The sequence below is a fragment of the Aythya fuligula genome, chromosome 4, assembly GCF_009819795.1.
Source record: "Aythya fuligula isolate bAytFul2 chromosome 4, bAytFul2.pri, whole genome shotgun sequence".
NCBI classification, from domain to species: Eukaryota; Metazoa; Chordata; class Aves; order Anseriformes; family Anatidae; genus Aythya; species Aythya fuligula.
The window spans coordinates 45,683,710-45,710,707 of NC_045562.1; the positions used below are offsets into that span (position 1 = coordinate 45,683,710).

General features: G+C 38.8%; 1 protein-coding gene across 5 annotated transcripts in view; it reads right to left on the bottom strand.

The window, feature by feature from the left end:
• Positions 1-512: 512 nt before the first annotated feature.
• PRKG2 (protein kinase cGMP-dependent 2) overlaps positions 513-26,998 on the bottom strand; it is a 37,927-nt gene continuing 11,441 nt past the window's right edge. For 3 of the 5 annotated variants that reach the window (XM_032187169.1, XM_032187167.1, XM_032187168.1), the window contains exons 3-19: positions 22,483-22,649; positions 21,948-22,061; positions 19,234-19,339; positions 17,883-17,946; positions 17,030-17,107; positions 15,970-16,064; positions 13,676-13,744; positions 12,434-12,532; positions 11,494-11,644; positions 10,103-10,239; positions 9,866-9,955; positions 7,894-8,035; positions 6,971-7,134; positions 6,138-6,260; positions 5,150-5,212; positions 4,179-4,245; positions 513-3,330 (exon numbers count right to left, since the gene is read on the bottom strand). In XM_032187169.1, coding sequence (XP_032043060.1) covers positions 3,235-3,330; positions 4,179-4,245; positions 5,150-5,212; positions 6,138-6,260; positions 6,971-7,134; positions 7,894-8,035; positions 9,866-9,955; positions 10,103-10,239; positions 11,494-11,644; positions 12,434-12,532; positions 13,676-13,744; positions 15,970-16,064; positions 17,030-17,107; positions 17,883-17,946; positions 19,234-19,339; positions 21,948-22,061; positions 22,483-22,649 — 1,825 coding nt within the window. In that variant the 3' untranslated portion in view covers positions 513-3,234. Of the gene's footprint in view, positions 3,331-4,178; positions 4,246-5,149; positions 5,213-6,137; positions 6,261-6,970; positions 7,135-7,893; positions 8,036-9,865; positions 9,956-10,102; positions 10,240-11,122; positions 11,442-11,493; positions 11,645-12,433; positions 12,533-13,675; positions 13,745-15,969; positions 16,065-17,029; positions 17,108-17,882; positions 17,947-19,233; positions 19,340-21,947; positions 22,062-22,482; positions 22,650-26,998 lie in introns of those variants that run through there. The other 2 variants (XM_032187172.1, XM_032187170.1) reach the window with 2 other exon arrangements.

Genomic DNA, 26,998 nt, shown 5'->3' on the forward strand with positions numbered 1-26,998 from the left:
CCAAATATACGTGGGACCTCTACATAAATACAAAAGGACCTGGGACCTCATTTATTGTAGTGTCTTACACATTCATTATGTTTTCTCAGTGTCAACCAGGGAATGCATAGCTGGGGGGGTGCTGAAAGAAGTAACATCTGTGACTCCGTGCCCAGGGTAGTCTATTCTGCCTCAGTCTCTTCTGAAACATGTGGACCCCAAGCACAATTCAGGACTAAGAATCCAGACCGCTGTATGGAATGAGACTGTACAAAGGGAAAGTCCTGCACATTCCACTGTAGACTTCTTTTATTTGCACACACTGCAGATTAAACAAAATATATGATTGCTGTATAATGAAAACATATCCTACAGTTGCACAGGCTTAATTGCTAACTGCACTAAACATCCTACTTTTATTTATTCACTTAAAAAACATATATATATATGTTATATTTATATATATAAAAGAAAATTACCTATAAATACAATGGAAAAATACATTTGAAAGCTTTTTATAAAACTTGGCTCAACAGTATTTTAATAAATATATTTATGAGAGAAAGACAGAAACGGACACACAGAGAAACACACATCCATAATGTCTAATGCTTTTCTAAATCCTGAAAAGAGAATCTGCTCTTTGGTGTTACTAAGCAGAGTTAGCTGCAAGAGTTTGAAGCATCTAACGTCCCAGCTTAAAGCCTCTGCTCCACCCTCTTGGCTGTGTATGCTTACCACTACTTCACACAGGCTTTGCTGGCTTCGAGCTCCCATGATAGCTTACAACCAGGCAGGGAAACAGAATCAGAAAAGTGGGTGCTGTCTTCCTCCAAGGGCCCCATCCAACCTCCTTTACATTCAGTGGAAAATACTACTTTACTTAGACTGAATTTTCTACAGAATACGTAAAGTGATTTGCTGTCAAACCAATGACCACTCAGCAGTAAAAAATACTTGTTAACATGGAAAAATCAATTAGCCCACACAGTGTAATAAATAAGTTCAATAACTACGTTGTCTTGTTTGTTACAATTTTTTTATGGAAGCATTTTGTTAGCCTTCTGCCCAAACCAGCCAAATGAACATTCTGCCACAGCACAACCAGAAGTTCATCCAGCAGAGGTTCAGTAAAGAACAAGTTCCCCCAAAAAGAACATTCCCTCCTCACCAATTACTAAGGGAATCCAGCCCCAGGTCCCTGTAGACTCCTATTAAAGGCAAAATGAAGTTTGGCACTGGCCTTAGGATGTGGAGGTTCAGTTTCCTTCACTTACCAGAAATGGGGAAAGTGGACAGTCCCTGGGGCAGTCCCTCTGTTGCCCAGTTGGGATAGGTCATGACCAGCCCCTAAGCATACAGCAGTCATCAGTAACTAAGCCCTGAGCACATTTAACAAGTTTCCTGGGAGATTTTCCATCCAGCATGTGAAATACAGGATGCTGAGGCATCTTCATTATCTCCATTTAGATTGGATTTTGCCTTAGCGGGAAATGAAACAAATCCTAGTAGGGGCTGCAGATGCACTGAGCCCGGAAGCCCAGCATGACCCCAGGAACACGTCTGTTCCTACAGCAGTTGTGGCTCATAACAGAGCGCAGCAGAGTTTTTCTGTTTAAACCATGATCACACAACATCCAACTGCATTTATTATCCAATCAATGTTTCAGACTGACTCCCCTGTTCTCATGATCTAAAGGATAAGTGACAAAAATCAGGCATATATAAAGTCATATGGGAAAGCACATCTTGCTCTATTCTACTTACACCACTGGCTGACAGTTAAAATTATTTCTTGGAATCCCAGAATTGTTCAGGCTGGAAAGGACCTCGGGAGGTCTCCAGTCCAATTTCCTGCTCACAGCAGGGCCAACAATGGATTCAGACTGAGATTCTCAAGGCTCTACCTGGTCATATAAGGTGCCCCAAAGCTTTCCCTCCTCCAGGCTGAACAAGTCCATGCCCCTCAGACTCTCCTCGCAGCTTCCTGACCACCTTGTTTGCTTTTTGCTGGCCTTCCTTGCTCAAGTTGTTTGGTGGTTCTGGTTCACAATTTGTTTCCTTGTGCCAAAGAAGGTGAAAATAGAGCTTGAACATTTGAGCAACAAAAAACAATCATATTTCTATACTGTTTTTTGAGAAAAGCTTGTCATTTCTTGTCTTTCTAAACGTCATTCACAGCCAGGAGGGAGAAAGGAAGATGGTCAAAATAGAACACAATAGTTAAACCGATTCATGAACAAAAGAAAAAAAAAAACACCTGTCTTATTTTCCCACTGTACATGTAGAACTAAGAATAGGTATATGTTAATGAAATATGATTTGAAACGGTATTTCACATCTAGTGAGAACAAGCAGAACATTGAAAATGGGTGGGAGTTTTAGCACTGATGTAAACATATCTAGTGCTTCTGCAAAATACCAATGAAAACTAAAATATCAATGAAAGAACGTTTGAAGGAGAACACAGGATTCTGTACTTACGTATTTTTTCTTGCAAGGTAAATGATTTTTGTCCATCTATTTCACCTTCACACTACATAAAAGCACAGCATTTTAAGAAATTGACATAGCTCTTTGAAGCAGTTAGAGAAAAACACATACTACAGTCTGCTTCTCCAGGAAACTTCTATTATGCAAACAACTCATTTCTTACTGGATTTTCCTTTGATGTGTTACAGCCTGTCTCACATACTCAACCCAGTGCAAAACTAAACTGGTAAGCAGTTTCCAACTGCAGCATCAAATCAACGTTGCAGAAGTCGTCATTTCTACATGCTTCTGGATGAAAGCGGTTCTGTCCATTACTGGAAAAAGTGAAACAATAAACTTATAATAGAATGAAAAATAAATGCCTATAGTGTCATCTATTGACAAATGCCACATGGGCCTCTAATCCTAACCCTTTTTAAAAAAATTAAGACATGTAGGAACCTTTTTAATATCAAAATAGTAGCTAGTGAAACTTCCAATAGCAAAACCATACATCCCACCCACAGTGCCTGAAAATGCTCACAGAGACACCATGTATCAAAAAGTATTCAGGTCGCATCTGCATGCCCTTGTTATCAAGAGGCACACAGAGAATTTGGTGTGTTACCCAAACAGATTCTGGTCGCTGCACTGTCTTCTATTCTTCAGGGAACATCATGCTTGTCAAAAACTTTGCGTGCTTTGATTTTAAGCAAGAAACATGAGAACTGGTTTAGAACTGATGCCTATGAGTCTCTATAAATGTCCCAGAAGAAGGAAGTATCAGAAATCCTTGTCCCAGCCTGAAAGTTCATCTGGAGGGGTTCCCTCTTCAGGTGGATAGCTATCAAAGTAGCTGTAGTCAGTTGGTCCAGACAACTATGACGTGAAAAACACAAAGACATAGTTATTTCAGAAGGTACCTTTTGAAAATACTTTCTATTGATTATGCATCATTTATATTGCTGCCAGTGGAGGGAGGAAAGGCTAACATGACAAGGGATGATTTCTTTCACTGGATTAAATTCTTCCTTCTTTAAAAGCTACAACTCTAGAAATTAACTTGTACAACAGAACAATAGCATTAGCATCCATGTACAAAAACACTCCCCAAATATTATGAAATCCAGGATTTCATCCAGAGGCCTATAAAGTTAGTAAGAAAATTGGGCCATGCTAAGTTCAGTTTTGATTCAAATTTGTTTAACACCTCATCTACAAACATGGGGTAACTACTCAAAGCAGATCGTGGAATTGTTTATTTCAAATTGTGTTCAAAGTCAGCTTCAGATTCTTTACCCTCAATCTTTTTTTCATTTTATGGCAAAGAGAAATGGTCCACTTAAAAGGTGAAGTTTATTTATGGATATGCCATAATACCATGAAAATATAGGAATTTGTACTCTGCACAGTAAAGTGAGCAGTGCATCTTAAAATGCCCATCTAAGAAAATACATTTTTTTGGTTCATCATCACCATTTATTATAATAATGGTGAAAAACTACTGCAAAGTACACAGGCAGAACTACATTTCCATTATCTAACCGAATTTAAGTTATGTATCGCTTGGGTCTCTCTCTCCTTCCTTCAGCTTTCATTAAACATGGAGAGCTATAATAATGCAAATACATTTGGGGGAAATTCTGCACTTCTCATCAGTTGTTTCTTTGCAGTCAAGCACCTTTATATTAGTAAAGCATGAAGATGTTGAAAGCCAGAGCCAATACCTCTCTTTTTAAAGGTGATGTTAATTTCCTCACTTTCAGACCATCCCAGTTAAAACCATTCAACCACCTGATTAAAAAGAAATGAGAGACTGACAGGGAAAGACTGAGAAACAGACCATTTTCTGTTAGAAGCATTATATTATTAAAAGTTTAAATGCATGTGAACAAGGGCTATAGAACATTTTTGCATGACAACAGTCCATGTGACAACACACTTGTTAGAAGTGGGAAGCTTCAGCTCTGTCTTTGCCATACAAGGAAGCAGTAGCAGGGAGAGCTTCAGAACCACCAGGTACATGGCATCCTCTCTCTGCAGAAGTGTTGAAGTGGCAGGCAGGCTAAAGTAGATGGTTTAGTGCACATGGATGCATATGCATAAGCACTGCCAAGCAAAGATGTATGTGTCGCCTTGGGATTCAGCTCTCTTTTAACAACATGAGAAAAGGGAGACAAGTAGAAGAGCCAAAGCACTTCTTTTCCACAGAACAAACTGCAGGGCTTAGAAATAACTAAGACGAAAAGAAAAAGCAGGAAATGTCTAATCCACTGAGGTCTTTCTTGATTAAAAGAAAGAGGACATAAATCTGATATTGCTCCAGAGCCCTTAACTACTCTTATTGAACAGCAACTGTTTGGCTTTAGATCAGAGACTCAGGAGATCTAAGAGGGCAGATAATCCTGAATACTACTGGCATTCATTTCTCTGCAAATGGAATTAAACTTCTATGTCAGCAACCTGTAACAAAAACCAGTCAACAAGAAGATGTTTCTAGCTGATCCTGCTGAGGATTTACGTTGATATTGTTGCTTGCTGAAGTAGCAAACGTAATCGATAGCAACACGAGTATCTCTTACACAATCTGTCTGGAAGCGTCTGAAGCCTTATGGAGTTAGTGGACTGGGTTCTAAAATACCAAAAATATTCTCAAATTAAAAAACAAAATTTCTTCCTGGCAGTTTCTTTCACTTACCTGTGCTTCTTGATGTCATTAATTCCATTCCTCAGATTACCTAATCTTTCTGTAGGGTTTTGCCTTAAAACAGAAAAGAATAAGCATAAAAATTTTGAGAATGTTCTTATTTTTGGAAAAGAGCATTGGTCCTGACTGCTTGCCCTGAACAGTTACTCAGGGAGGAAGCTTGCATACAACATATAGTCAGATGAGGAGACATAAGGAGGTGTTTCTCTCTCCTCCTTTCTCCCAAAGATGGAGAAATCTTCCAATTTAGAAGCCAAGACAGTTTCACACTGCTGTTAGTAGTAGTAGGAAAGCTAAGTGGTTGAATTTTAGTTGCACACCTTACATTTTCTTGGCCAGCAGGTCTGTTCATGAGTTGTAAAAGGAGGCAGGGCAAAATTTGCAGCTTCAAAGATCCTTTTAATCCCACTGCGCAAACACAGCTATGTGTTCCTAGAGCCGTGAATGAAATCCCACAGGAGCTGGGACTTCAAAGTTAGCAGCGTCACCAGTCACAGGCTGTGACTGTGACAATGTGCTAATGCTTCTGAGTTAGGCAGCTTCTTTTGAAACAGAACCTTTTTGCACACTTTAGAATGGGCTTAATCCAGCCCTTAAATCAGGACCTAAGGTTTGTGGAGGAGCTATATGCCTAAGTAATTTTCGAAGCATTTCTTAAAACACTGCACTTGGTAATAAAACTTAAGTTCTCAAGCTCCTTCCTTAGCCCTAAGCTACACACATTTTCCCTAAAATGTCTTTCAGAAAACTACAGAAAAATTCATACTTAGAGAGGAAGCCCACACCCTGCATTTAAGGCTGTGCAGACTAAGAGGCGTGACACGCTCTGAGGCATGCATGTGTACTGAACATAATCAGAATGGACCATGTTAGGCATAACAATGTTAAATGGAATTGTAAGGAATTTATGACTTTAGTCTGGATCTTAAATAGCTCAAAGTATCTACACCCAGTCTCTGTCACAAACTGCCCCTCCTACCTGCAAAGTCTGCGGATCAAATCCTCAGGCCGCCTTGTTATTATTTTAGGAAAGTCCAGTTTTTCAATGCCTTTGAGAATCAAATTATATGTCACCATTTGATCGGCCCCAGAGAACGGTGGACTAGAAAAAGAAAACACACTGTTACATAAAATTGCTGGCAAGAACACATCTGGTCATTTATTATCCAAGCAAACATTTGAGAATATGAAAACACAAAACAAAACAAAACAAACAAACAAAAAAACACCTTCCTAGCTTGACAATCTGCATTTCAGCCTGTTTAAGGTACTTGAAGGGTGTGAAGTTGGCAAACTGCCTGTAGGAATCAGGGATACTGCATGACATGTGTCTGTCAAAGCAAACCCTGCCCCGAGCCTGACTCAGAAACTTCCATGTTGTATTAACATCAACTGGACACAAAGAAGTGTCATGCAAGTGTGCATGGGGACAAAGAATGAGCCCTGCTCACAGTTCACCCAACCCTCTGCACCCCTTTGCCCCATGAAGGTGAGAACGGCCTGCTGTTAGGTCTTCCTTATAGGAAGCATGAGCATCTGTTAAAGGTGCTCCACACCTGTGTAGAGCCTGTCTGGCTCTTTCCTTGTATGGATAAGCCAGAACTGAGGATAGGTCCCCTGCCTCGATTGTCTGTGACATTTCTGAAATGATGTATGAGTAGACACATAGAAGAGACAAAAAAAACATATCAGTTTGCAAGTTGTTCCTGTTTACTGATGGAGAAAATAACAAAATTCATTTTAAAAATAACCTTTAAAGTGTTCTTCAAAACAGATAAATAAGGTAAGAATTTGGGAGTAGTAGGCACTTACCTGCCAGTAAGGAGTTCGTACACAAGAATCCCAAGGGACCAAAAATCCACACTGAAGTCATGGCCTTTACTCAGAATGACTTCTGGGGCAACATACTCAGGGGTTCCACAAAATGTCCAGGTTTTCTGCCCTGACCCAATCTTCTTTGCAAATCCAAAATCAACCTGATGAAAATGAACATATGCTGTATAACATAGACATGCTTTGCACTGAGAAAGTTTAAGGTCCTAATTGCTTCCACACCTCCTCTAGAGATCTCACAGTCACCAGTAAAACCAATTGTTCATAGCTGAATGATTACAGTGTTTGGGAAGGATAGAGAAGTAATTCCATGGGATTACTGAGTATTAGTAGTCCCATTTACTTTCATGAGTAATTTCCCAGATGATTTCTTGTTTTGGACAGAACAACCCGTGTTCTCCTTGAGGATACAAGATTTACCGCCCATGGAAAAGGGTGGGTTGTTCATTGTCCTCAAGAGTGGATGTTTCAAGCTCTCTGAAGGATAATCTCTCTCCAATTTGACTGTCATAGACAAGTACAGCAGGAGTTGTTCACTGTGTTCCCTTTCTACAGAGATAATGTAGAACCTATGATTGCTTGAGGCTGGACAGGGAGGGCATTCTGGTCCTGGGAAAAAATGGTTCCTGCCTTTTCATTAAGAATGGCTGGTGGGAGACAGTGCTTTTAGGGTTTACTCTGTGGCAAGAGCTCTTGGAGGCTGCAGATCCCCATTTTGTGGCTTGAAATAGCTTTGCAATGTCTTTGTTCCTCACCACACAACCAGTAGCCTGCCCTCTTTTCTATTGAAAAGTAAGGGATATTAAACTCCAGGATCCTGGTACTATAATTACATGCTGCCTATTTATATCCCCCTGCAAGGAAACAGGATACGGGCACAAAAAGATAACAGTATGTCTTACCAATTTTATGTATCCTTCAGCATCCAAAATTAAATTTTCTGGCTTCAGGTCCCTGTAGACAATTCCTATGTGATGTAGATAGTCCAAAGCCTCTGTCACACACCCAACACAGAACTTGGTAGTGGGTTCATCAAAGCTGCCTCTGGAAGAAAAAAAAAATCATTAACTTTGCAGACAGTATTAACTTCTAAAAATACCTCACTCAATAATCAGATAACATGTAACACCCAGAACATGAACAACATTTTTGCATTGACATTCTGTATGTCACTCATGTGGTTGAAACTAAACCAAATATCTTTTCATGAGACAGCCTTTGAATCATCACATTTTGTAGATCATTTTGCTTGTTTTGACAATATTTTGAGTGATACTTCATCTCTCACTGCAAAAAAATCCCAAAGGTTTAGATACACTGCAAGTGCACAATAACCTCATCTGACAGTGAAATGCAGCCACTTTATAATAAAAGAGCCAAATGACACCACAGTAAAACAAAAAAAAAAAAAAAAAAAAATGAGAACAAGGAATTTTTCAACCAATTGAAATGCCAGGTGCTATCACAGAGAACAATCCCACTTGCAAACAAATTTGCTTTGAACACTTTCTGGTGAAAGAAAGGGAGCAAAATCCTCAGTCCTACCTCCCTGAAGGACAGTACTTCCAAATGTGAACTAAATCAAACATTGTATTAGGACAACAGTACCATTATATCTGAAGAATATCTTCAAACAAATTATTTCTGTACCTCTTGCTGAATTTGGTTGTTCCCATGCTGACAGATTGGATCCAGCCTCTTCGTACACAAAGAAGCAACCAAAAGAGATGATCTCTCCTAACTTGTTTACAGTCTCTATATTTGTGAATGTGTACAAATGAATTACTCCAAGTAATCATTTTTAGACAGGTTCATGAAAGCAAGCATCTTGCTTCTCTAATGCTAACAGAGATCCCACAGCACTTCTAGCCAGAGCAGGGATTCCATTAGTTGCTAAGAAGGATTCCCCTTCTCTCAGTCAGAGAGGGCTGCTTACAGTGTTTTCTTCCTCGGGCTCATTGCTGACTTTTCAGCAGCAGACAGTGCAATATTCTTATGGCAGCTGCCCATGCCATGGTTGTCAGCAGGGAAAGACTGCTCTGCTGCTAGTTACCTGATAATGCAATGTCTTAGCTTAGGACACACTTCACTCATTCCTTTTCTCAAGTTCTACAGATCCCTATCCTTTTGTATAGGAAGCTGCTGCTCAGTTTTTCATAGGACTTGTTCTCTGCTTCCTGGAGAGATGGTGAACTGTGGTGGTGGGCAGCAGCAAACTCAGAGACACCAGCATTAGAACCACTAGAGACACGTTCTTCCTCTACCTACATAGATGGGGCCACGAGAGACAAGCTGAGCCTGAAGAACAAACAGTTGCAGGGGTTATGTCCTCCAGGCAGCTCAAAGACAGCCTCTGGCACAATGTTTATGCTATCCGGTTCTTATTTTGCAGTATGTTCACTGATGAGCTGCTCTGCTAAAAGCAGTCACATATTGCAAGTCTAGCCATGAATACAGAAACCATACTATCATCGGCTCATGCCTACTCCTTAGAAACCAGCCACCAAGAAAGTTTGAATACCCCAATAGTCTCTTTTTTCAAATCCAATGGGAAATTAACAGAATGAGACTGAAATGGTATGGCTCTTCTGTGAAACCAGCAGGAAGTATTTATTTTCAGCATCTCGTGTATACAAAGAAGTGATGATTGCTCAACAAATTCTCTAACTTTAGAAAGGAGTGGGGAAGAAAGTATTGTAGGGCTATGAATTTTGAAAATCTGATCCCTTTCCCGTTCACAGCCTCCGTAATAGATCTATACCTGTTTAGATCTATATACTCTGTTTAGTCAAGCTAAACAGAGAACCTACTCAGCAGATGTATGGAGCTGACTGGCGATTTCAAAGGACAAGGTTCCATTTCTGTTTCTGTTACCTGTCTCTCAGTAAGCTCCACAATTCGCCTCCAAGGCAAGCCTCCAGTAGCATGTATACGTACTTACTATCCTTGAATGTACGATACAGTCTGTGGAGACACAAAAACAGCTATTTAGGGCAAGCAAAATGAATTGCAAGACCCACAATGTCTTTTCTCCAGAACTCATTTATGTGAAACCTCATTCTAATGCTGTTCAGTGGGTCAGGTTTTAAGGAAACTCTACGGTGAACTTACTTCACAATGAATGGAGAACATATCTGTTCAAGAATTCTCTTTTCAGAATAGATATGCTCTTGCTGTTTGGTGTCCACTACATGTTTCTTCTTTATACACTTCATTGCAAAAGCGATGTTCTCATTTTTCACTTTAACCTGTGAATAAAAACGGTAAGTACATATGAGGTAAAGAAGTTTTGTCCATTCGTTCTCAATAGGTATATTGGTGTCAGTCCATTTCAACACAGCATGGGACTGAAACTGATGACTAGAATGAGGGATAAATGCCAGATTTTCTGCACAACTATTCTGTATGATTTTAAGTAAAGCATGAGAGCTTTTTAGGGTCCCAGTCCATACTTGGGAACTTCACTATAATGAAGATAATGCTATCTTTGTCCTTTATGTGTAGAGAAAACAGCAGCAGTTTGGATAGGCACTGTATTTTAAGATTAGTTTATACTGCAATGGGTCCTAATTTCAGTTTGAGGTCTCTAAATACTAGCATAATACAAATAATAATAAAAAAGCAGAGGTAGTGTATGAAGAATGTTTACAATGAAATATTATCCAAAATGGAAGATAAAACAGAGCTTCCAGGAAATCAAAGTAGCAGCTATCAGTGCTCTATGGCTAGCTAAGAATTTAATTTTTAGCTTATTTTCCAGGTGAAGCTGTAGAATTCCCAAACTGGCAGTCAACCAACGTGGAAATTTCTTTGGTGAAGTGTGATTCAGAATAAAACAACTGATTGTCTAGCTACTGTAAAGACTATATGTGTTCCTTAGCATCACCTTTTGTTTACTCAGTCCAGCAACCTGTAGAAGAAGTGTTCACACTTTTTTTTCAGATATTTGGTACCCAGCCAGAGCAAAGTGGAATTTTAAGACTTAAGTCTAATGAGGCTCTTCACATCCCAGAAACATATCTGTTCATATTATAGAATATGACCCAAAAGAGCCATTACAAATTGTGGGAAAATTCAAAATGAACACAGCTCAGAATCAGATCGCACTGTTTCCTGTAGCTGTTGCCATACCAAAGCAATTCCAATAACAAAGGCTATGTGACCCTGGAGATCACTTCAGGCAGAATCTGGGGAAAGGACCTGCAATTCAGGAGACACAATACGGGTAGGCACATCGGTAAACATCACAAGCACAAACTGATGAATATACATGTAGTGATGAAGATACTTTTAACAACAAGAGGTGAAAGCACACAAGAGTGGATTTGGTTTTTTGAACATCTAAGTCTTGAAAATACCGTTTAATAAGCCTTATATAGAATTATCTCTGTCCAGGAGTCACATCATGCAGAATAAATGTTAAAATCCTCCACATCTTTCAGCACCTAAATCAATTATTTAAGACAGAGAACTACTTGAATATGTTTAAAACAAACTCTTACAAGCTCAACCCTTCCGAACCCACCAACACCGAGAGTTGTGACAACTTCTAAATTCTGGAATGGGGAAGAAGAGAACTGGGCTACTTTCTCCTGCAGCTGTATCATCTCCAAAGTCACCTCTTTGGTCGACTGTCCACAGAAGGATCTTCTTCTGCATTAAGACAATTAACATAGGTTAATGCTTTCCTTGCCAGCAATGTGTATCACAGTACCCTAATACTCCTATAAAAAGAGAGGTGAGGTGAAATTTCTTCTTAATTTGGAGAAGAAATTTCTCTAGTGTAACAGTTCGAGCAGAATTAGCAGAAACAGAAGTGAATCTATATTTTTACACGGAAGAAAAACATACTCTGCTATTATTCCAGCAGTGCTTAGGCTGAAATCAGAGGCACAGAAACAATAGGTGTGGTCCACCATTAGAAGCAAACCCTTTAACAACACTACTGCTTAGCTGAAACATTAAAAATAGACTGCTTCTTCTATGTCTGCCTATTTCTATTGGAAATTTTATCTTTTGGCAATTTTGGCAATTTATCTTTTGTACAGTAATACAGTTTCATTAACTCCTTTGGGGGTTGAGGTTGATGTTTAGTGGTTTTACCAGTCAACTTACCATCAGAAAGCAAAAGATAAGTCCATCATTTGAAAACACTTTCACTTCTTTTCTGTGTTCAGTTTTCTTTGGATAGAGTTAGTTCTCGGTTGGAAATCAATATACTGAGACTCTATGTACTCTAATTTTCAGAAAAGAAAACTCCTTGGACTCAATAACCATACCTACACAGTTTTAGTGTACTGATTCCTATTGTTTCCAAAGGCCCAACTCCATCAGCTACCATCCATGATTTTACTGACATATCTATCACTTTTTTTTTTTTTTTTTTTCTTTTGTGATTATATACTGAAGAAGATATGAAGAAGAACAAATGATCTGACTTACTTTGCATGTCGCTTTTCATCAGCCCGAGTCAGGTTAGCCACATAGCCTTCAAGGTAGGTTTGGAGCTCCTCGTAAGTTCCAACGGTTTGATTAAATGTCCTAAAAACCCAATGAAATAGTATAAACTACTGTACATACTATGGAAAGTGAAAGAAACCAAAATCTGTGTTGCTGTATCAGGACTTTACATTGCCCCTAAGCTATGACCCAGGCAGAACTTGACCCTATTATTTAGATGGTACAAGTTTTAAGAGATCTGATTAGGCGCTAACCCACTGAAGTACCAAATTTGGTTTGTGAAAGGGTAGGGGGACAGAGCACCAGATCTCAGATCATTTCCTGTTATGTTGAAATAATTCAGAGCAGGCTGGACATAGTTTGACTGTCATAGACACCGATTATTAAGCGTGGTTCCACTATCCCTACCACAAGAACTAGCATAGCGTGGGTCTAGGGCTATCACTCCTTCCCTCCAATGGACTGAACCCTGAGCATGCAGTGCCAAAGCAACTGACATCACCTCTCCTTCTTCACAGGTTGGTGACAGCACCGTGGGAATGGTGTACCACCAGCTTCTGGCATGCTTCTCTTCAACCCATTTAAACAAGCTAAAGAACTAAAGAGGAAAATGCATTCACAGCTCAAGATGTCAGTCCCAAGATGGGACAGAATCTTAGCCCTCAGCAGGACCCTTCTGGGGATTCAGCAAGGAAAAGGAGGGCGGCTGTCCACGTTCCAAGGAGGCATCCTTGAAGCAGTTAGCCCTGAGAAACGTGGATGTGCTGTTCTGCTTTCCACTGGGAATCTTCTTCCTTATATCCTCCAACTTTCCACTTTAGGAAGTCTGCAATTGGCCTCTACTGGACAAAATCAGCAAATTGGGCTGTATGATCCCCTTGACAAATGGACATACCCAAAACAAGGACGTGTGAGGGATTTTGCTGTCCCCTGAGCCAAAGAATATTACTTAAATGTCAAACATCACCACCATGAGGAGAGAAAGAAAAGAATAGCTGAACTATTACTAAGCTTCTCTGCTCTCTCCGTGCACTCTCTGTGAGTCTTTCTTCATTAGGCCTCTGTCTAAAGCATGACCACAGCTCAGAATACCAAAAGTATAACCACTTGTTCAGTACTCACTTAAGAAAACACTGTGGTTGTGCGCATGCTGAAGTTACTTCTTACTGTTGTTCTGCCTAAAAAGAATGCAGATCGCTCCTTAAAGTGTAGCATGATACTTACTCTCTATCTATAACAAGGCACTCCACATCATATTCATCTGCAATAACGTTTGCTGATCTGACGTCATCACTAAGAATTGAAACAGATTAGAAGAATTCAGAAGCATATCAAAATCCTTGAAGTACCTTACACTGTACTTATTCACAGAGAGTAACAGCTGCTAGAGGTGAAACTCCTGCAAGGCCTCTGTAGGTTGTATTTGTATTAATATTGCCAAACCAAATACACACAATTCTAGCATTTTACAGGTCCTTACTATTGTCTAGCACAGTTTGTATTCCCACTTCAATAGGGTTTGAATCATGACCCTTTAGAAACCTCCCAGAAAATTAGGTGGAGATGTAAATAGCATTCAAACAGACTAACTATGCATTTCAGAACTGATCCTCAGAGATAAAACATTCCACACACCAAACATTTTCCACTCAATCATCCACATAAATATTCATAGAAATGGATGTGAAGGTGCCCAGAAACTCAATTATTTGAGTATTTTCTAAGTTCCTCAATCTTTTGTTGTTGTTTTTTCATAGCCTATATGTAAATATTTTAATTTAATTTCTGTAAATGTCTTCTTAAGAAATAATTCCTTTTACATCAGCTGAAAATTGTGACTGCTTATTGCCCAATCAAACACGTGAGTGCCTACTTGTGAAACAACACAACAATCTTGAACTGTAAAAAGAGGTGCAGTTTTCTTCTCTTGGCCCAACTTTCCAGTGGCAGTTTTACATCCAAATGTATTTGGGAGTTTATTGTGCATTATATATATTTGTCATATTTTCAGTTGTGAGAGGGAATGAAGAAAGCTTACTATAAAATATTTATGTCTTATGTGAATTTACTCATACAGTTGGTTACTAAAAAAAAAGACCTTTCAAGGTCTTAATGTAACCTCTGAGACATTGTCGTGGTTTAACCCGGCCGGCAGCTAAACACCACGCAGCCGTTCGCTCACCCTCCCCCTCCCTCTCTGGGACGGGGGAGAGAAATGGAAAGTGAAGCCCGTGAGTTGAGATAAAGACAGTTTAATAAGACAGGAAAAAAAATAATAAATAATAATAATAATAATAACAATAATAATAATAATAATAATAATAATACAATTATGATAATAGTACTACTACTAATAATATGTACAAACAAGTGATGCACAATGCAATTGCTCACCACCCGCTGACCGATGCCCAGCCTAACCCCGAGCAGTCCAGTCAGGCCCCCTCCCCCGGCTAGCCACCCCTATATATTGTTTAGCATGACGTCAGATGGTATGGAATACCCCTTTGGCTAGTTTGGGTCACCTGTCCTGGGTCTGTCCCCTCCCAGCTCTTACTGCACCCCCAGCCTGCCTGTTGGCAGGACAGAGCAAGAAGCTGAAATGTCCTTGGCTTAGTATAAGCACTGCTCTGCAACAATTAAAACATCAGCATGTTATCAGCACTCTTCTCATCCTAAGCCAAAACACAGCATTCTACCAGCCACTAGGAAGAAAATCAACTCTGTTCTAACTGAAACCAGGACAGACACGATTGCCCCAGATACCCTGAGCAGTTCCTAAAGGCCAACAAAGCACAGTGAAAAGAAACTAAAGAAAGCGAATGCTCAAGATAATGAGCACAAAAAAGTTCTTCAAAGTTTAGAAGTTTTTTATTTATTTATTGCAAGTGCTATCCAACACAGGTTTAAAATTAAACGAGTGACCACAGCAACTTCGCTAGGCAAATCCCTACAAAAATTCTATCAGGAAGAGATCCCCAGAAGCCAGAGCTTTACTCTTTCAAAACAGGGCTGACATGATGTAATGCAGCAGTATGGGTAAAAATTATCTGGAGCCCAGAAATAATAAACCAGGACCTTCTGACAGCTCATGAAAGCCTGAAAACATTTACTAGGAAGAAGCTATTGACATAGGTCACATACTCTCTGTACTCCTAACAATTGAACTTATCCATGCTAGGAGTCATAGAGAGCCTGGAACAATATTTCATCACAGCTTTTTAGAAACAAAAAGCAACAATGAAGAGAGGGCCAGCAATTTTATTATTTTTTGTTTGTTTGTTTCAGGGAAAAACAAAGGTAAATGACAGTGTAAGTTTTAAAGTCTTTTCTGGAAACAAAAAACATATTAAGACAAATTCAGCCATTGCCTTGACCTGCTGGCATTTCAAATGGTTTTGATTATATTCATTTGATATTCAAACGGTTTTGATTATATTCAAAACAGCCATGAAGCGTACAATCTGACACAGTGACATATCCATTGAAATACTATACACCAGACAGTGAGAGCTAACCTAATGAGAGCCTTTTCTCCGAAGTAATCTCCTTTATGTAGACTTTTGATCAGCTGAGGCTGTGAGTGATCTGCAGTACTCTGGGTAACTATCACCTTAAAAGGACAGGAACAAAAAATTAGGAAGGTAAAAGTCAAAGCATCCCATGGTCTCCCCTTCTTTTGGTATATTTCATAAATGCTTAAAACTCAGTGAAGCTGCAGTATTTAACAAATAAACGTAAATTCTACTTTCTCTCAAAAATTAAAACCAGTAAACATCCTGCAGCCCCTCCCACATTTTTGATGAAATGGCAAAACCAAACTTATGTATTATTTCTCATCCTCTAACATTTTCTCATCACACCTTTTAAAACAAAGCAAAATAAATTCAATTTCAATGAAAAAATAAAAATACTTCAGGTTTGCACAGTGAGCAGACATCATATTATCTTTTTGGCTTCTCAGTTAAACCCTGCAGAAATATTAACTAACATTTTGTACCTTTACAAATAAACCATCCCTGAGAATTTATGAAATAATCAGAGTTTTATAATTTTTATTTATTTATTTTTTTTAATAAGTATCTTATCATACCACATATTTGAGCACCAATATAGTTTAAAATATTGGAAGAAGCAAATTATATTATTTAGTTCCTCAAGTAGCACTTTACTGTTTCAAATTCGTTTCCTGGATTGCCAATTCATGAAATAAATACAACAAATAAGGAAAACATGTTCCAACTGGTGTTTGTTCTGTAAAATGGTTTACTTAACCTGTCAGATAATGAAATACGCAGAAGAAAGAAGATCAAATGTCATTTACAAAAAAGACATTATATCTTTGCTACAGAGTTGAGAAACTTCAGAACAAACTTGAATTATGTTGTAACAGTGTAACATGGCTTCATTGCCAAAGAAAATATGGTTCCCATCTCTGCAATACTACTCCAGGCTTTTATCACAGCATTGTGAACATAAAAGCAACTAAACAGATTTTACTGAAGACCACACCCCTCAAGACAGCTTTTGAAATAGCAGTGTTTGTATTTGTTATAAGTTTGTTTTATTACATCTTACCTTTCCTTTTGCTATTATAAAGAAGGTATTTCCTTCTTCTCCTTCCCGAATAACATAATCTCCCTTGTCATAGTACTCCTGTTGGGTGATAAAGAGAGAGACAACATTGCCTGATTTAACATTAGCTTCTTTGATAAATTGCGTTGTTTGCAGAGCTGTCAATATGTCTCAATGTTCCATTGATGTTTAACTTCCTAACTCCAGCATAGGTTGTGTCCCATAATAATATGCCACTGTGTAAAGCTTGGTGGCTGTAACATACCTAAATGCAGTATTATGTAATAAAAAATATTAGCACTGGTATCATCAGGGAAAAAATGAGGATAAAATATAAAAAGCTGTTAAAAGAGTTCCAAATCCAAGTCCCATTTTCAACGTAATTTGGGGCTTGTCACCACAGTGGCAGTGCCTAAATCATGTATTCCAAGCACCAGCTTGGATTAAACCACCAGCTTTTCTGTCTCTGCTAAGGAATCCCACCTTCACTGCCCAATTCTTTAATTTTCAGTCAAGAACTTTTTCCATGCTAACTTTCAATTCTGTGATTTGTTAAAAATCCACTTAATTTTTTCTTCTCCTCCAATTATTTGTAGAACTGTTCCAAGACCAGAGTTCCTAAAGACTTTCCCAATACAAATAATATCAATAGCTACCACTACTCTTTCAAAACATCACAGCCATGACTATATACCTAAATTTTACCTCCAAATGCTGCTGTCAGATGCATCCCTAAGACAGACAGGTCTGTTCTCCCTTACATTTTGCAGTGTGTGTATTCCAGGGCAAATGAAAATATTACATATCCACATTGTATGCCAGTAATACCGTTCAGGAAAACTTAACAGTATCTTACCACCTCCAGGCAGTCCATGATCTTGGTTAGTTTATCTTCAGGTAAATTTTTTAGGAGGGACACACTACCAGAAAACAGAAATGCAAAGCCAAAAAAAAAACAAAAAACATGACTAACATTTTTTCCCCATGATTTCTTCTCATTATATAATTTGTACAATCACACTTTATAACTAGCTAAACTGGTGTTGTGATACAAAACACATAATATAAAACATGCACTAAATCTTTATTTGAAAGGTCAAAACACTCTCACATCTTGCTTTTTAGGTAAGCAGAACTTGCACAATTATAGAAATGTAGCAAACATTGCTTAGTTTGTAAATCACCTTTGTATTTTGTTAGGTAGAAAAAGCTCTAGCAGGCACATGGCCCAAATTCAAAATTATACATACAGTCATACAGAATCCATTCATTGCAAAAACAAGACACTATAATACTCCAATAATGTATTTTGAAAAGCATTGCGGAGACTGCGAAATCAGACAAAGTTAGAAACTTCACTATTACTTTTGTAACTATTAAAAGAGAATTCAGCTACTGTGATGACTTAGCGAACTTGCTGCTAAGAATGGAAAAACCTCTCCTCCATAGCACTCTGACTGGTAAAAGTTTGGAAATCATGGAGCTTTCTAGCTAGTGGGCTCAACAAAGAAATACTGGTGGAAACCAAAGATGGAGACAAGCAATGGATGCAAAAAGACATGCAAGGCCAGACTTGAGATCTCAGTTTGAAACTGTATCAGAACGGCGATGCTTTTTTAAAGGAAAAGAAAATATGAAATCAGCTAATTATGATTTGGAACCTCTAACTTAATTTCTTCTAAAGGAAAAAACTGCACATTTCTCAGTATTCCCCGTATGAGAGAGTATTATTCTCCTTTACCTCTCTGCAGATTTCGTAGTAATTTATATTGGAAAGAGTTCATAAATAAAGATACATAGTTCTCATATTCAAGTCTCCAAGGGATGAAGAATATATTATTTAATCTACTCCAGCAGCAAATGAACTTCTAGTAGGACGATTTCATTAACTCTCTTCATTGAATACATCCTTTTAACTTCTAGCCATGTAACCCGCCTATACATTTGTTCCGTTACTTAAAAGCATGCATTTCATCAAGCAGATACTGCTGTTTCCTAATGCAATAGATAAAGACAGTCAAAATAAACAAAATAATTATGTGAATCCTAAAAAAAATTGAAAGAGATAAATATTCAGGTTATTAAGGCCCTTTGCATTTCTTAATGCACCTCTTTTTGTCCCTTTGTAAGAAACAAGCACAATACTACTGTGCACCTTACCAACTAGCTCAGACCAGTACTTAGAAACACAAATGCATGAGGTTTACCTTCTAAGAAAGCTTCTGTACTGTTCTTGCCTTGTCTGTGCTGTCACTCTCATGATGTTTTGAAACACTTCTCTGTCCAATGCCCATGTTTTTACATCGGTGATTGCTTTAAGAAAACAAAATAAAACCAAACAAAACAACAAATCAGCAACATTTCCTTATGATCTGGTGGCAGATATTACAGTATTAGGCCATGGTACAAAATAGACTAGCCTTTACAAATTGCCCAAGGACAAATTTTTAAATCTGCAACACCTAATGCAATCAGACTTTTAAAAGAATCCAGCTCCCACATTAGCAACCCTCACTAAAATAAGGCTTAGATTCCCAAATGGCTCCTTCAGTTTGCGCTTTCAAAGCAGCCCCACGGAGTGAGTAACCCTGAACAACTAGCCATTTGCTATGGGCATAATCAGGGCTGAATGCTCGTGAAAATATATTCCTAATCATGGATATACTTTGCACTTGAAAACTCCAATGTAATTTGTAAAACAGATGACCTGAAAGAAGAAAACTTGGCTGAAGTATGCGTGACATAAATGTATGACATAAATGTTGAATGCTACAGCTCAGATCCATCTCTAATTCAGATTGATTACATGCCCATGTTTGTGAGATATGGAAGAAGATAGGAATAACAGAGGTGAAGAAAATCATGTAATTTCATTTAATCCTATGATCTTCACACATATTTTCCTCTAATTTAACCATTTTCTAAGGGAAAGAAGAGCAAACAAAACAAACCTTACAGCTTACTGACTATATTTAGGAAGGTAATAAAAATATTAATGCAGCAAGTGTTCACAAGACCCAGCATCAAAGATGCAAACAACTAAGCGGCCTCTGTGTGCAGTCACTGACACAACAGAATACGCTGCACTTTTTATTTCTTTCAACAAAATACGGTGATTCTATTTAATCTAATCTCTCTCTATTTCTCTCTCTCAAGGTGCTACATTGTACTCAGTAGTTTTCCTTCTGTAAGTTGAAGGAATAAAACTTTTCTCTGGGAAAAATGCTGCAGAAAGCTACAGGAAAATAAAATATAACAATTGATTTCCCCAGTTCAACTATTTATCAGAAACATAAAACCATTTTTACAGGAAAGAACAATGCTAGGTTTAAAAAGATGCACAGGTCAGTTGTCAGTCATTGTACTTAATCCTGATGTACACATACACTCTTAACTGGCATTTATTAAAAGAGCTCAAAAAATGTTTCTGGATGCTGGAAGGGAAAGCAAAGGTTTTGTTTTGGTTTTGTTTTTCTCCTAAACAACATCTTTCAGTTTACTTTCCATTAAGAAAATATGACAAGTATTAAAGCTTTTCATCTCCTGTATCTTGTACCTTAACTAAATAAACCAATTACATAGCTAGAAAACAAACAAACAAACAAAAATCTGCAATTCCAAAGATGAGACAGAAAAAGAGGAATCTAGAAAGAAACACAGCAGTAAATCTTGTTCTCAGTTTCAAATACAGCTAATGCATATAAAGATGCTGCTGGGTAACCATGGCCATTAAAATGCTGTCTGGCTAAACTCCTTCGCTTGTCACTTTTCAAACATTGCAGGTAAGGGGGTTGACTAGATCCAGCATCCGCATCAGAGTTTTCGCCTACGTATTTGCTAGCTCTGCTCAGTTTTGGCATTGCAGTGTTCCTCCTTCAGCACAAGGAAACACAGGAAAGCTAGTGGGGAGGTGTGGATTTCTGGAGGGATTTTAAGTATACAAATACCCTTTCTTGTCAACAATTGGAGAGACCTTGTCCTACCTCAAAAACAATTCACGCTAATAAAGATCCAAAACAGCATGACATCTTACTATGCTGAAACATCACTTTACAACGCTAATACTATACAGCATGCAAAAAAGAAAAATAGGGAACAGATTCAAATGCTAGGACAAAAACTAATCACATTAGTGATGCTGTTCTATTTATCAGGCAGCCACAAAAAAAAAAAAAAAAAAAAAAAAAAAAAAAAAGAGAGAAAAAGAGCTTACTCCATCTACATAGCCAGCAATGATTAAGTACTTAAATTGGGTGCAGGAAGAAAGACCATGAGTTTTTAAAGCAAACAACTTTTGTTTTATTCCATTTGCTCCCTTTTAAGTAAGCATGAACTCTTCATACTTACTGGTGGTTCAAGGTTCCTCGACTGAGACAAGGCCAGAAATGAGCCTCCAAACACGAGTTATTTTCACAGAATGGTGGAGATTGGAAAAATGGGGATGAGGAATGAAAATCCTATTTGGTCACTTACTGGTCTGTCACAGAATAATATGGCAGACTAGAAAATGAATCTAGGGATATTTAAGGAATTATTACCCAGTCTAGTAAAGGAAGATGGATATTTGTATCTCAGCAGCACACACCTCTATCCTGGTCAGACAGTAAGCACTAAGGAAGAGCCAGTATTTTCCATGGAGAAGAACCATGTCTCACCTAGCAATTCCTGATCTTCCTCACAATCAAACTCAACCTTCTCCTTAATGCCAGTCACAAATGCAACATGTAAAGGGATCTTGGTGAGACTCAATAACTTAATGATATGGAAACAAAAAAGTACAACAGCAACTAATTCCTACATACTCTATTACCTCTCAAATTAGGATTTTAACATCTCTTAAATTACAATTTCAAAGATAAACTGGATATATCAGGAACCTCACAATAGTCCACACCATATTGTTATAATACACTTTGTATACCTTTCACAGAAGCTGTCCGTGTGCAGTTGTATAAAATGGCTAGTTCACCAAATGCTGTCCACACAGGTATTGAGGAGAGGAGTTTATTCTGCTGAAAGACTTCCAGTCTGCCCTCTGTCAAAAATCAGCAGGATAATATGCATTAAATCAGAGCTCTGTTCCACAGAGAGGAGGGAAAGTAAATCAATGCATTTCTGGCTTCACAACTCCCTCAAGCACAGAAATGGGAGCAGCAAGGATGCAAACAGTGCCTTGAAACGCAGGTATAAACCAGCCTCTCCTGGCCTCTAAGTTTCAGAGCTGGAAGAAGCACTTCAATTTATTTTACCAGGAAATAGCATTAAATCAAGGTTCAGGTTTCTAGGGTATTTTTTGTTGCTCTCACTGATTCACAGATAAAACTTGCATTGCCCTCAGTGGGGCCAGCATGAGTGATTTAGGAATGCAGATATCAACATTCCTGTCTCTCGCAAAGACTTAGAAATTATTTTCCTGGTTTTAGCACTTACACATTGTACAGGCAAGCAGTACTCACCTTTGAGCACAAAGATGTGATTGCCTGGCTCTCCCTGTCTGGTGACATAACTCCCCTGCTGGAAAGTCCTTTCATACATACATTCCACCATATCTCGGATTTGCTGAGGCTCCAGTCTCTTCAAGAACTGATTTTTATTCAGGGCGTCTGTGATGAGCTTCTTCTCACTGGTTTCAATCAAAAAGCAAAGTTTCAAAGATCAAGCACTGCTGGGATATATTATTCACCAGGCATTCATTCCTCTCAACATGCTTCGTCTAATTTCTAACACTGACAGCACGACCAGTATCACTGATGCATATTACAATCCTTGCAACTAACATGCATCCCAGAAGCAGTGCCACACCATGGCCTCTCTCCTCCTGCATGATCCCATCAAAGAAAGCATCATGTTAGATGTGAAAAGCCTCCAAGCAAAAGGAACACTCTCCAGATGTTTCGCACTGTTTCTCACCGTGCTTTCTGCAATGCACGACCAAAATATACAGCCTTGCTTATGTGAAGGAATGAAATGGGAAAGGTATGTCTTCATATACCTCTGCCTGTACAGAAATGGTAACCTCTTATAAAATCAGGTCCACTTTTCTAACATTCCAGCCTATTTTTTTCTTAATAGCCAGCAGAAACAAAACACCAATGATAGTAACAGAGTTAAATTCAACACTGACGGTATGAAGAGTTTCTGCTTTGTAGCGAAGTAAGCAGCAAGGAAAAAAAGTATGCCAAAGCATGATTAACATGGCACTGCTGGTTCTTAGGAACATGTTAAAAGACATTGGTGGTGGGAAAAATGAAGCAAGCTGTAAATGATTGTGATTAAACAACTGAGAACTTGCCCTGAACCTGCAAAAGGCCATTGATCCTATGGCATTCCCTTGTCATAGCTACTAAACTAAGTCATGAATGGGACACCATGGGAAGGTCAGCTAGCAGAGTACCTGCTGAACATTGTCCCCACATTTGCACAATAAACCCAGGATAGAGGGTGTAAGGGGTGGGCAGGGGTGAGGGCTAGGATTAACGCAGCTCCCTTCAGCACTGCTCTTTGTACTATATCTTCCTACACACAAAACTCTGCCTACCTCTGCTGTATCCACTTTCTCTGCGTGGATGACAAAAAAAAACAACAGCATAAGTGCTCCTACCTGTGTAAAAGTGTGGTAGTGGTCTGCCCATTTGGGATGACAAACTGGCCCTGTCTCCTTAAGAAGGAGCAGACAGGGGAGAAGTCTTCCCTAAGCATGCCCCTGGCGAAGTACAACTATACAGGGTGGTTTCATTGAAATGTCTTTGGAAAAGCTTTGGGGTATTCACAAAAGTCGGACAAAAGGCATGTAAAGCAGGCACACCGGAGATCAAGGAGCAGCCTGTGAGGACCCCACTGGCAGTAACAGGCCATCACCTCATCATCCTCACCTGGGACCTCCATTCACACACCCACTGCTCCATTGGCATGTATACTCTATTTACACTCAGGTCTGGGAAGTCTGGATTTATTTGAGTTATGTTATAGGGATTTATTTTTGTCTTTTAGAGGGATTTTGGCACCACACTGTTAGTACTTTGCTTACGTTTCCTGGCTAGAGCTTGCACTTGGACTGATCACTTCTTGGATGGGATTTATGCTGGGTGCTGTCATCGCCACCCTGCTCTGCCTAACCTGTCTGGCCCTTGTGGGATGGTACCCTGGTCAGAGAGGGTGCTGTGTGGTCATCTGAGGCTCCTGGCTTGCTTTTCCCTGGGGACCAGCCATGTTCTTACTGCTCCCTGCGATGCTGTCTCTGCACTGTCTCCTGGAGTGGGAAATGTTGATATAGAAAAGGATGTTTTAAAAACAAGATCAGTGTATTTTTCCAGCTGATAGAAGATCTCAGCGGCTGGATTTTAAGAAGGAGAGAATGTGGAAAAATCAAAGCTGGCTGAACTGACTAACAATGAGTGATCAACTGAGATAAAGCTGGCTCTGTGTACACATTGGGCAGCCTGTGAAGTCTGATTGACTGACACATGCTCTAGGTCAAGGGCTTCCTGTAAAAAGCCTTGTAGTGCTTTGAATGCATGCCAGAAATGAATGCATTTAAACAAACGCTGCATTGATAAATCTTTTATGGAATTACTGAGTGATTTTTCTTACTGCTGCAGTGAAAGTTACATTCTGCTTTCAAGTCCCTTTGTTCCTATTATGCTGGTGTAGGCAAACTGCCTAACAAAATTAACACCTTCACAGCTTTCTGGAACATCTAAGGCTTCCTCTTGCTTCTATTTGTAAAACAAGGCAAAGCTTTCATCAAACGTAGGTAATGTGGGAAAGTTTCCTGAGGGAAATCAGGAATGAACAGAGGTAGACTTAACATGTTACTAGGCATATAATGTCTGAAAATCAGTAATGGTAATGACAAGAGGCAAGAAAATAAAATCAAGCAGTAATGGTTAAGATTGTGTTTAGAAATAGAGATAATAATTTAGCTTTTCCTGAAAGCAACAGCATTATTAGAATATAGTCTCTAACTTGATTTTCTGCTGAAAATGACCTTGCTTATTTAATTTATCCTGGCCTGCATCATGCACATTATACTGCAATAAAATACAGTAATGGCTTATAAACTGATACTTAAGAGCAAGCACTAAAGCTTGCAGAAATACTGAATCTTCTGATGCTGCTGGTTCAGGAAGTGCAGTGGGCTACTAAGCAAAGGACCTAGAAGTATCATAATCATGCCTCGAGCTCTTCAGTCAGTTGCCTGCTCATTTCATAGGCATCCAGCGCAGTACATATTGTTTTGTTTTTCTCTGTTTCCCCTACACCTACCTTAGCTTTAAGACCTGCTGGAAATAATTACTTGTCCTGAAAGGACAGGTGACACTTGATATTATATTTGTACCAGTTACTGCACTGTTCTTTCTAGAGGCTAAAAAGGGGATGCACAGCTCCATACAACTGTTCTGGTGTTCCTGAGGTATTTCTGGGTCCCACCACTAGCAGAACTTTCCTTTACTGCACTGCTTGAGCTATGCTATAGCAGTCCTGTCCAGGCTTGGTTCCCTTCCCTGCTGTTAGCTATTTTACCAATGTTCCTTGCGGCCCTTGTCAAAACAGTCACACTCCCATAAATACCATTTGACAGTTCAAAAACATCTTTCCATGAACAGTAGTGAATTCCCTCCCACGAGGAGATACCTGTCATCCCACAGGTTAAGGGCATGACATATTTCAGGAAGCACTGATTTCCCTCAATCTAATTGTGTCCTAGTGATGAGAGAGCTTGGATTTCTGTTGGTATTGACTGGTAGAAGACATAACTGTTAAATGTGAGATAGGTTTTTATTCTCCCCTCAGGGCTCCATTAAATCCTTACTCTATAAAGGGGAAGCAGCTGCTTACACTAACAACTCTAAAAGCTCCTATAGCCACTGCTAAGATAAAGAAACATTTTTTTTTTAAACACGATGGACAGAACTCTGTAGACAGTCAAGATTAGACTTTGTCCTTTTATGAATGCCAACTGTTTGAATTAGACCTACCTGAAGTATTTACAACCTGTGTAAGGAAACCAAATGCTTGAACCTCTAGGCATTTTATCTCAGTTGCAAGGGGATGACTTCAACAAGTGCACGTGTATCACAGGCTTACCTAGGTGATGGACACAGCACTACTATGCCTCTAGCACTTCTGGTGTTATTTCCTCACTTCTGAAGCATTTGGAAGATCAAAAGATAGCTTGGTCACTATTGCATCAGAAGACAGACCTCATCCTAGAAGTCTGAGAGAAGTCTTCACCCATTACTTGATTCCCTGAGTAAAGTCTAATTTGTTCCCTTGGTGCGTATCATGTATGTGAGTTTATAAAATAGCTTTTTGATAAAGATACTAAACATTTTTCTGAGTTTAAAAGCTGTCCAAAGGACATATATCCAACAAATAATGACTGCAACAGAAAAAAAAAACATGCCAACTTGCAAATGAACATTATTCCACAGGAAATGAGTTTTTGATAGTGTACTGCAGCTACATTAATTCAAGGCACCAGTTCTTGGTGGTTTTAGTCTAAGTTTCTTGTCTTTCAAAGCCCAAGATATTTGAACAGAGTCACTTCAACAGCATAGCAGAATTCTGTCCACAATGCAGGCTAAAGTTTCAGAGCCTCAGCCATGAACTCTTGGAGACAGTTGCAAGTGTATATAAAACCAGAGCTATTCTGACATGCCTCTACTTTACTTTTCAGACTTTAAAAAAACAAAACAAAACAAAAAAAAAAACACTACTACAAAGCACCACTTAAAAAAAATAAGTTTTGTTGCTGTAATGCTATTAAGAGTCCATAATCAGCTTTTTAATTGTCTTAGTAACTATTGAACTATGTCCCTAGATCTACAAATAAAACTTGGATATATTGCCATTTTATATCCTACCAAAAATAGATCTAGAAAATGGTTAATTATGGAAGATTACTTGGTAATTTAAGAACAATGGGTAAAATATGAAGTTGAGTTTGAGTTTAATAATGTAAGAAAAGGT